This window comes from Zootoca vivipara, chromosome Z2, assembly GCF_965207765.1.
Source record: "Zootoca vivipara chromosome Z2, rZooViv2.hap1.1, whole genome shotgun sequence".
NCBI lineage: Eukaryota > Metazoa > Chordata > Lepidosauria > Squamata > Lacertidae > Zootoca > Zootoca vivipara.
In genome coordinates this window covers 47,404,935-47,415,594 of record NC_142585.1, presented here as the reverse complement: position 1 = coordinate 47,415,594, position 10,660 = coordinate 47,404,935, and the positions used below count along the sequence as shown (strand labels likewise).

Here is a 10,660-nt window from a genome sequence, read left to right as displayed (position 1 = left end):
CTGGCGTGCTATGGTCCATGGGGTCGGACACGACTAACTGACTCAACAACAACAAAAATGCACTTGCCAGAACCAGCTCTTCATTTCTTTCCCCATCTCCCATTGAGCTTCCTAACATCGTGCTGAGAATTTCCTGGATACCCTGTTTTTGTTTTTCTTGGAAAGGTAAAAAACAGTCTCTCGAGGTGCTTGGAAGTTCCTGGACTCCCTTGATGGCAATCATGTTTTCAGGCACTGGTTCCTTTGAGCACCTTCTCTTTCCTTCTAGGCTCAGCCAGCTGGCAAGAGAGGGGGAAGGATATGCTGAAGAGGTCACTGGAGGGTGCAATCTAGCTGGGGGTGTTGGTGAGAGGAGCAAACCATTCCGTTTAAGCCAGTGGTTCCCAACCCTTTTTTGGCCATGCCCCACGTTGTTGTTGTTGTTGTTGTTGTTGTTGTTGTTGTTGTTGTTGTTGTTGTTGTTGTTGTTGTTCTACCTCTCTTTGAAATCAGAACCAGTGAAGGTAGTGAAGGTCCTATGTGAGTGGCTGGAGGCAGTTGGAGGATGGATGGCGGCTAACAGATTGAGGTTGTATCCTGGCAAGACAGAAGTACTGTTTGTGGGAGACAGGAGGCGGGCAGGTGTGGAAGACTCCCTGGTCCTCAACGGGGTAACTGTGCCCCTGAAGGACCAGGTGCGCAGCCTGGGAGTCATTTTGGACTCACAGCTGTCCATGGAGGCGCAGGTCAATTCTGTGTCCAGGGCAGCTGTCTGTCAGCTCCATCTGGGACGCAGGCTGAGACCCTACCTGCCTGCAGACTGTCTCGCCAGAGTGGTGCATGCTCTAGTTATCTCCCACATGGACTACTGCAATGCGCTCTATGTGGGGCTACCTTTGAAGGTGACCCAGAAACTACAGCTAATCCAGAATGCGGCAGCTAGACTGGTGACTGGAAGCAGCCACTGAGACCACATAACACCGGTCTTGAAAGACCTACATTGGCTCCCAGTTCAAAGTGTTGGTGCTGACCTTGAAAGCCCTGAATGGCCTCAGTCCAGTATACCTGAAGGAGCGTCTCCACCCCCATCATTCTGCCTATCTAGATGACGTATCAGTCTTTTGTCCCTTGTGGAACACCATCCCACCAGATGTCAGCTGTTATTTGGTTTTTGTCTTGGAAGTGCCAGGTATATACAAATGTCAAAAAGAAAAACAACGACCAGACTTTTAGAGGACATCTGAAGGCAGCTCTGTTTAGGGAAGCTTTTAATCTTTCAGAAATTAGTGTATTTTAATATTTCTGTTGGAAGCCGCCCAGAGTGGCTGGGGAAACCCAGCCAGATGGGTGGGGTCTAAATAATAAATTATTATTATTATTATTATTATTATTATTATTATTATTATTATTTCCTCTTTCAGCTCCATGTGCTTCTCAAGTCTGTTTAATTCATTTGGGTTTGCCTTTCGGCCAGGTCCTTTGGGAAAACGAAGTGTGCATATTTATCTGTTTGTCTCTCTCCACCAGCGAGGAGTGGGGTGCTGACCCCTGGGATAGGCTATAGAAGTCACCCCCTCGCCTAATAAGGATGACACCACCCCCTCCTTCTTCCAATCCTGCCCCTTTGGCTCGTCTCTGATGGCTGCCCCAAGGAGATGTGTTTCCTGAGCCTGTTGAAATGTGGGGTGAGGAATGTGTGTGTGTGTGGAGGGAGAGGGCTGTCATATCCTTCCCCCTCCCGACATTCCAGGCACGCGCCATCTCCCACTGAGGCTTCACCCGGCTGGAGGGGGGGCGCTCTCTTTCCTTGCTACAGACGCACAGCCTGTTCCTGTTTATCACCTCTGGCTCCTCGACCTCATTTGATGACTTGGACATCTGAGCATGTTTTTACAGTCAGCTTCCTTCCCCGTCCGGCGTCTCTCTAACTCCAACTACAACACAGTGGACAATCTTCATTATACAACCGCCGACCTCCATGGTAACTCCAGTTTCTCCTCGAAAGCCCTACGGCTCCCAACCACACATTGCCATCCTTTTTTTCAGCAGGCCTGCATTCGGAGTGGAGTCTGTTCTTCTCGCACTCGAGATCTGTTTTGAGCAACCTTCCTGGGAGGTTCAGAAAAGTGTTCTCAACCGGATCAAATTAGCTAATGGCTACAATGGGAAGAGGGTGGCGCTGTGGATTAAACCATGGAACCTAGGGCTTGCCGATCGGAAGGTTGGCTGTTTGAATCCCTGTGACGGGGTGAGCTCCCGTTGCTTGGTCCCAGCTCCTGCCAACCTAGCAGTTCGAAAGCACGTCAGAGTGCAAGTAGATAAATAGGTGCTGCTCCAAGCGGGAAGGTAAATGGCTGCTCTGGTTCGCCAGAAGTGGCTTTGTCATGCTGGCCACATGACCTGGAAGCTGTACGCTGGCTCCCTCAGCCAATAACGTGAAATAAGCACCGCAACCCCAGAGTCGGTCACGAGCGGACCTAATGGTCAGGGGTCCCTTTACCTTTAAATACCAGTAAATTAGGGAAACATAAAGATAAATCGCTGGTGTGCATTATTAAAAGGAATGGTAGATGCAAGCCATATATTAGCCCTATTTATATCTGAGCGAGTGGGGTTAGAGGGTTGGACTAGGACCTGGGAGACCAGGGTTCAAATCCCTACTCAGCCGTGAAGTTCACCTTAGGCCAGTCACTCATTCTGAGCCTAACCAACCTCACAGTGTCGTTGTGAATATAAAACGAGGAGGAAGAGAACTATGTACGTCACCTTGAGCTCCTGGGAGGAAAAGTGGGATATAAATGTATTAAATCAGTAATAATAACCTAAAGGGAAAGCAAAATGCCAAATGGCCAGACTAGTGCAAATGCTTCACAGGGAATTTTCAGGGAAATTAATACATCCAAAAAGGACCATGGATTCAGGAGAACTGGGTGCATTAAACTGGGTGCATTGAACTGTGGTGCCCAGAACTGGACACAGTACTCCAGGTGAGGTCTGACCAGGGCAGAATACAGTGGTACTATTACTTCCCTAGATCTAGATGCTATACTCCTATTGATGCAGCCCAGAATTGCATTGGCTTTTTGAGCTGCTGCATCACACTGCTGACTCATGTCAAGTTTGTGGTCTACCAAGACTCCTAGATCCTTTTCACATGTACTGCTCTCAAGCCAGGTCTCACCCATCCTTTCATATTTTTTTTGCCCAAGTGGAGTACTTTACATTTCTCCCTGTTAAAATTCATCTTGTTTGCTTTGGCCCAGTTGTCTAATCTGTTGTGGTCATTTGGAAGTGTGATCCTGTCCTCTGGGGTATTAGCCACCCCTCCCAATTTGGTGTCATCTGCAAACTTGCTCAGGATGCCCTCCAGCCCATCATCCAAGTCATTGATAAAGATGTTGAAGAAGACCGAGCCCAAGACAGAACCCTGTGGCAACTCTGGCGATGAGACAACGTCCTGTACCATACCTGAGGCACCAAGGGTAGCTTAAGGGAGGCAGAGCATGCTAGCTTAGGGGGATTCGGGGGGATGGCTGGGGGACTGCAACTCCTTCACTGAGTGCAAGTTTTAGAAGATTCATTGACTGTTTCAGGGCATAACCAGGGCATAACCTGAAATGAGAAGGTGAGGAGAGCCCTGCTGGATCAGGCAAAGGGCGCATCTAGTCCAGCATCCTGTTCTCACGGTGGCCAAACTGATGCTGCAATGGGAAGCCTGCATGTAGGATCCGAGCGCAACTGCCGTCTCACCCTCTGTGATTCCTAGCAAGTGGGATTCAGAGACATATTGCAGTGGAGATGGAAGGTAGTCACCATAGCTAGTAACCACTGGTAGCCTTATCCTCCATGAATTCCTCTAAATCAGGGGTCCCCCAAACTAAGGCCCGGGGGGGGGGGCCGGATGCGGCCCAATCACCTTCTAAATCCGGCCCGCGGACGGTCCGGGAATCAGCTTGATTTTACATGAGTAGAATGTGTCCTTTTATTTAAAGTGCATCTCTGGGTTATTTGTGGGGCCTGCCTGGTGTTTTTACATGAGTAGAATGTGTCATTTTATTTAAAATGCATCTCAGGGTTATTTGTGGGGCATATGAATTCACTCATTCCCCCCCCCCCAAAATATAGTCCGGCCCCCCACAAGGTCTGAGGGACAGTGGACCGGCCCCCTGCTGAAAAAGTTTGCTGACGGCTGGCCATCACCATCAATTCCATACTTTTATGCACTGTGTGAAGAAGTGTGAAGTAGTGCTTTATTTTGCACCCTGAATCTCCCAAGATCACAGCTTCACTGGAGGTCCTTGAGCTCCAGTATTATGAGTGAAGGGGGGAAATGTTTTTCTGCCCACTTTCTTCAACACCATGCATCACTTTTGATGCTTCTATGATGTCTCCTCAGATACGTTTCCTAGCACAGTTCAAAGTGTTGGTGCTGACCTTTAAAGCCCTAAACGGCCTCGGTCCTGTATACATGAAGAAGCGTCTCCACCCCCACCATTCAGCCCGGACACTGAGATCCAGCGCCGAGGGGCCTTCTGGCAGTCCCCTCATTGCGCGAAGCCAAGTTACAGGGAACCAGGCAGAGGGCCTTTTTGGTGGTGGCACCCACCCTGTGGAACACCCTCCCAGCAGATATCAAGGCAATAAGCAACTATTTTCCTTTTAAAAGACAACTGAAGGCGGCCCTATTTAGGGAAGTTTTTAATGTTTGATGCTGTACTGTTTTTAATATTCGGTTGGAAGCCGCCCAGAGTGGCTGGGGAAATGCAGCCAGGTGGGCGGGGTATAAATAATAAATTATTATTATTATTATTATTATTATTATTATTATTATTACCCATTAAGGGATGCCCCCAAGCAGGGCCTGTGCCAAACAGGGCACTCTCCGCCTGTGATTCCCAGCAATGGGTGTTCGGAGGCAGACAGTGGGGGGAGAACAGAGAGGAAATACCAGAAAAGCTGGTAATGACATAATGCACACACACACGTTACATAGTTGCCATTCTTTTTACTCTTTAATAATGATATGATAAATACATTCGGACATTAGGCCTGCAGACAGAGGGCCTTTAAGACTCTGGGTGGGATGCAGGGGGGGCTCCCCCCTCCCCACTTATATAAATATTAGAAATCATTGTACAAAAGAACTGGATACCGTTATAAACGCATCTGAGCGCATGCGAAATGCTATCTGTGAGTTTGGAGTGCTCCAGTAATCAGAGAGAAAGAAAATGAGGCACAGTGTTCACATTACAAAATCCCACCCGACTTCAGGTACGCCATCCTGGGCTTGGGTTTCGTCCCATCCCTCCCCACTCGCAAATCTCTCTCTCCCTAAAGCATAGGGAGTGGGGATGGGAGTCCACCTCCAGGTGGACTCAAACTCTCAATCAGCCCAGGCCATCATGGCCAATGGAAGCGGAAGCTGTAGTTCAGTAATATAAAGATGGCCAGGTGCTCCACCTGTGGCGTAGAGTCGCCCTTCAACCGTAGGTACTGTTTTTGGGGTGTGGGTGTGGGTGTGGGGGACTCCCTGGTCCTGAATGGGGTAACTGTGCCCCTGAAGGACCAGGTGTGCAGCCTGGGAGTCATTCTGGACTCACAGCTGTCCATGGAGGCGCAGGTCAATTCTGTGTCCAGGGTAGCTCAGGATGAGACCCTACCTGCCCGCGGACTGTCTCACCAGAGTGGTGCATGCTCTAGTTATCTCCCGCTTGGATTACTGCAATGCGCTGTACGTGGGGCTACCTTGGGAGGTGACCCGGAAGCTACAATTAATCCAGAATGCGGCAGCTAGACTGGTGACTGGGAGCAGCCGCTGAGACCACATAACACCGGTCCAGTACGTTTCCGAGCACAATTCAAAGTGTTGGTGCTGACCTTGAAAGCCCTAAATGGCCTCAGTCCAGTCTACCTGAAGGAGCATCTCCACCCCCATTGTTCTGCCCGGACACTGAGGTCCAGTACCGAGGGCCTTCTGGCGGTTCCCTCGTTGCGAGAAGCCAAGTTACAGGGAACCAGGCAGAGGGCCTTCTCGGTGGTGGCGCCCACCCTGTGGAACGCCCTCCCATTAAACGGCCTCGGGCCAGTATACCTGAAGGAGCGTCTCCACCCCCATCATTCTACCTGGACACTGAGATCCAGCGCCGAGGGCCTTCTGGTGGTTCCCTCACTGTGAGAAGCAAACTACAGGGAACCAGGCTTAGGGCCTTCTTGGTAGTGGCGCCCACCCTGTGGAACGCCCTCCCATCGGAAGTCAAGGAGATACCTGACATTTAGAAAACACCTAAAGGCAGCCCTGTTTATGGAAGTTTTTAATTTGTGATATTTTAATGTATTTTGCTATTTTTTGGAAGCCGCCCAGAGTGGCGGGGGAAACCCAGCCAGATGGGCGGGGTATAAATAAATAATAATCATCACCATCATCATAATAATAGGTCCCCAAATGTTGTTGAACTACAACTCCCATAATCCCTGACCATTGGTGAAAGCTGGCTGGGGCAAATGGGAAGTGCAGTCCAGCCATATTGGGGCCCCCAAGGCTGAAGAACTCTGGATTCAAAGTCTCCCTACAGCTCACATAGGAAACCTGTGGCGCTCTCGATACTGCTGGACTACAAGTCCCATCATCCTTGCTGCCTGGGGCTGATGAGAGCTGGGCTCCAGCAAGTCCCTCATTCCTGCTCCACAGAGACAGAGAAATAAGGGGGACTGGCAGAGATTGCTACTCAAATATTTTCATCAGCAGACCAAAGAAAAAGGCACAAAGAAGCTGTCAATCAGTAGTTTATGGCTGCTAAGGGAATGAAGTGTCAAGGGATGAAATGGGGGCAAGGGATTGTCTGGCCTCCAGGAGGGCATCCTGCTACCTCCTTTCCTAGCCCACTCTAGGATGAAAGTTTACATGCCTGTTCTTTGAAAGGAAGAAATCTCACTGCAAATTAGTTTTCTCTTGGGATGGGTAATAGGTTGGGTCATTAAAAAAAAAAATCGAAAATGTTTCCTCCCTTGATCTTATCTCAGGCGTATGGTATAAACATAGTCAAATTTCAAATTTGGGACAAATCGGTTAATATTTAGATCCCCTTAATTTTGCTGTGATTATGTTTTTAGAAGCCTTAGCAGTCTTCAATTGGAGTCTCAGATATATTGCTTCGTAGTCTAGGCGAGGGCTTCCAACCCCCATGGTACACAGAACAAAGTTTTCCCTCTAGGTGTATAGTTTGGAGAGTGGGGAACGGGGGGGGGGGGAGACATTTGGTCACAAGGATCTCACTTGCACCCCACTAAGCCATTAAAAGCCTCCCATCGTGCTAGAGGAAAAAGGCCACCATTCTTCCGCTGAAAAACTGGGTCTCTTCTTTGTGGTTGTGTTGCTGGGCAGGGGCAATGTAAGGAGATGGCCCAGTGGTCCCCAAACCCCAGACAGTGGGTCCCCTTGCTTATAGAGTAGCCGGTTACCAAGCTAACCAACTTATTTCCCCAGAAGTGTCTATCTGTATACATGAGTGTATGGGGAAATTTGTGCCAATCAGGGCCGGCTCTAGGGGTAGTCTGGGTGGCGCGGGGCGCCAGGGCGCTGGCGCCACGCGGAAACCATGCTGCGCTCTGCGCCCACCAGCCGTGGCAAGAAATTGAGCGGGACGGGGGTGCCGGAGCGATCTCCGCACCACGGCGCCAGGGCACCCGACGTGCTTGAGACAGCCCTGGTACAGATTTCCATCATGGGCCTGGGCCAAAGTCCTTTAAGGATCTGACCGCACCCCCTTCCTCGATGCCACCATGCCATGCTATAGCACAAGAAGTGCTATTTTTCTAGAAAAAGAGGTGCCAGAACTCACCATGTTCTCTTAGAATGGCAATGGTGCCCACCTGAGAGGTGCTGGAACTCTGTTCTGGTAAGTTCTTGCCCTGGGGTGGAGCAGCTTTCCTTGTAGAAGCAGAAATATCTGTAAACTAAATAGGGATGGGGAAATCTGCCACTTTTGGTTCTCTTGGGTTCTCATTCCCAGGGGTCCCCAAACTTACCCGGCTTTGGGCCGGATGCCCGCCGTGCCGATTGCGTGGTGGGCCGGAGGGTGGGGGAGCACGCGGGGGTACCCATGCGCAAATGCTATTTCTGGCACACTCCTGACCTGGAAAGCGCCAGAAATAATTTGTGCGCATGTGCAGAAGTACACCGGAAATGACGCTTGCACAAACGATTTCCGTCGCTTTTCCAGGTTGGAAGTTGGCAGCCGCGCCGCACCCCGCTGGTAAGAGCGGGCGGCGGGGGTCTCCGGGGGCCACATAAAAGAGCCTCGGGGGCCATATGTGGCCCCTGGGCCATAGTCTGGGGACCCTGCTCTACTACATTGCAAATTCATTTTCACATCACATCTGTTTGCAAGTTTTTAAATTAAAGCCCCCATCAAAAATTCACCAGCATTTTAGTGCAAATTTATCCCAATACACGCATTTGGTACGCAGTTTCCCCCTAATTACATATTTTTACAGAGTGATTTATTGGGTTACATTTCAAAGGGTGGAGAGAGATTCCAAGTTATCAGCAGCACCTCTCCTGTCATTGATGAGTGACATCAGCCAATCATTTCAGAGTACTATAAAGTGTTGGGTCTTCACTAAAGATGGTTATCTCAAACAATAGCTAGAAATCATGTTACAGTGGTACCTCTACTTACGAATTTAATGCGTTCCGAATGCACATTCGTAAGTCGAAAAAAATTGTAAGTCGAATCCCATAGGAATGCATTGGGAGAAAAAAATCGTAAGTCAAAGCAACCCTATCTAAAAATTCGTAAGTAGAAAAAATCCTATCTAAACAGCATCCAAGATGGCGGACGGAGCTCCGTTCGTAAGTAGAAACATTCGTAAGTCGAGTCATTCGTAAGTAGAGGTACCACTGTATAACCATCCACTGCCACATGTTGCAAGCCAAGCACTTTAAGTTCTTATGTTCCATCTTCCATGTGACAAGTTATTTTGACTAATATTTGTGTTTATATTTGCAACAGACAGATGCTGTTATCCTGCATTATATGGTGAAACAGCTGCTGCATATTCAAACCAGGCTCTGGGTTTTTAAAAGATCATGACCCAGCCTTAGCTTTCCTCTGACGTTCCATTGAATTACTAGGATCAGAGAATGTCCCCTTTCCAGTCTTCCTTTACATGCCCCTCATCCAGAGAAAATAAGATCTCCTTCTCTGGATACTCTGCAGTGGGATAAACATGCCGTTTCCTGCCCTTAATCAACCTCTGAACATAACATGAGAGCTTTTCCTGTTAAAGAAGAAGAAAAGGGGGAGGGGGGGGGCGTAAAAGATTTTTTTTTTTTTTTTAAAAATCATCATCTCAGCTCATGAAAGTGAACTTTACTTTGGAGAGAAGGTTAGGGAGCCAAACACAATGTCCTTGAAATTTCCTCCAACGAGGCTCCGTCCACGAAAACAGGATAACACCACTTCCGCTGTCACAGCCCCTGAGATGAAATGGGAGGTGAGGCAGGCGGGAGGAGGGGGACTAGGGAGGCTCGTGTGGGGAGGCAAAGATGGATCTGAGGCCAGATTGAGAGGGAAGGGGAAGAGGCACCAGGAGCGGAGATCCACTGGTGGTGGGGAAGTGGGGAAGAGAGTGAGAGAGGAGGGAGCAGAGGGGGAGGGTGGGGGTGGAGAACCAGCAGGTGCTCTTCCCTGCGCTTTTACTTCAGGGCGTCCAGGTGAGTGCAGACCTGTTGGAACACGTCGTCCACTGAGCCTTCGGCATTAAGCTGAGGAGAGAAGGGAGTTGCGTTTAGAAATTTGGCCCTTGGGGCAGCCCAAGCCTTGCTGCAAGTACAAAGCACTACCATCACACTTTGAGCAAAATGAAAACCTTCACCCCGCCACGTCTCTCAGCTGACAGCCACTGCCAGTGATTCTAAGCCATTCTACTACCGGGTATGTGCCCACCTTAATTTTGTGGTGGTAAAAAAGGATTTGAACTGTTTTCAGTATTGCTTTTTAATGTTGTAACCTGCCTTGGGACATTAGGGTAGAATCATAGAGTCATAGAGTTGGAAGAGACCACAAGGGCCATCCAGTCCAACCCCCTGCCAAGCAGAAAACACCATCAAAGCATTCTTGACATATGGCTGTCAAGCCTCTGCTTAAAGACCTCCAAAGAAGGAGACTCCACCACACTCCTTGGCAGCAAATTCCACTGCCAAACAGCTCTTACTGTCAGGAAGTTCTTCCTAATGTTGAAGTGGAATCTTCTTTCTTGAAGTTTGAATCCATTGTTCCGTGTCCGCTTCTCTGGAGCAGCAGAAAACAACCTTTCTCCCTCTTCTATATGACATCCTTTGATATATTTGAACATGGCTATCATATCACTGTGTTTTATTTTTCTGTTGGAAGCCGCCCAGAGTGGCTGGGGAAACCCAGCCAGATGGGCGGGGTATAAATAAATTATTATTATTATTATTATTATCATCATCATCATCATCATCATCATCATTATTATTATTACCCCTTAACCTTCTCTTCTCCAGGCTAAACATACCCAGCTCCCTAAGCCGTTCCTCATAAGGCATTGTTTCCAAGGCTTTGACCATTTTGGTTGCCCTCTTCTGGACACAATCCAGCTTGTCAGTATCCTTCTTGAACTGTGGTGCCCAGAACTGGACACAGTACTCCAGGTGAGG

At 48.9% G+C, this 10,660-nt stretch overlaps 1 protein-coding gene across 7 annotated transcripts in view; it reads right to left on the bottom strand.

Annotated features, from left to right (window-relative positions):
* Window positions 1-4,969: 4,969 nt before the first annotated feature.
* Window positions 4,970-10,660, bottom strand: part of AK1 (adenylate kinase 1) — a 46,454-nt gene continuing 40,763 nt past the window's right edge. For 6 of the 7 annotated variants that reach the window (XM_088665318.1, XM_088665320.1, XM_088665321.1 and 3 more), the window contains one exon: window positions 8,457-9,745. In XM_088665318.1, coding sequence (XP_088521444.1) covers window positions 9,677-9,745 — 69 coding nt within the window. In that variant the 3' untranslated portion in view covers window positions 8,457-9,676. Of the gene's footprint in view, window positions 9,746-10,660 lie in introns of all 7 variants that reach the window. The other variant, XM_035101507.3, reaches the window with a different exon arrangement.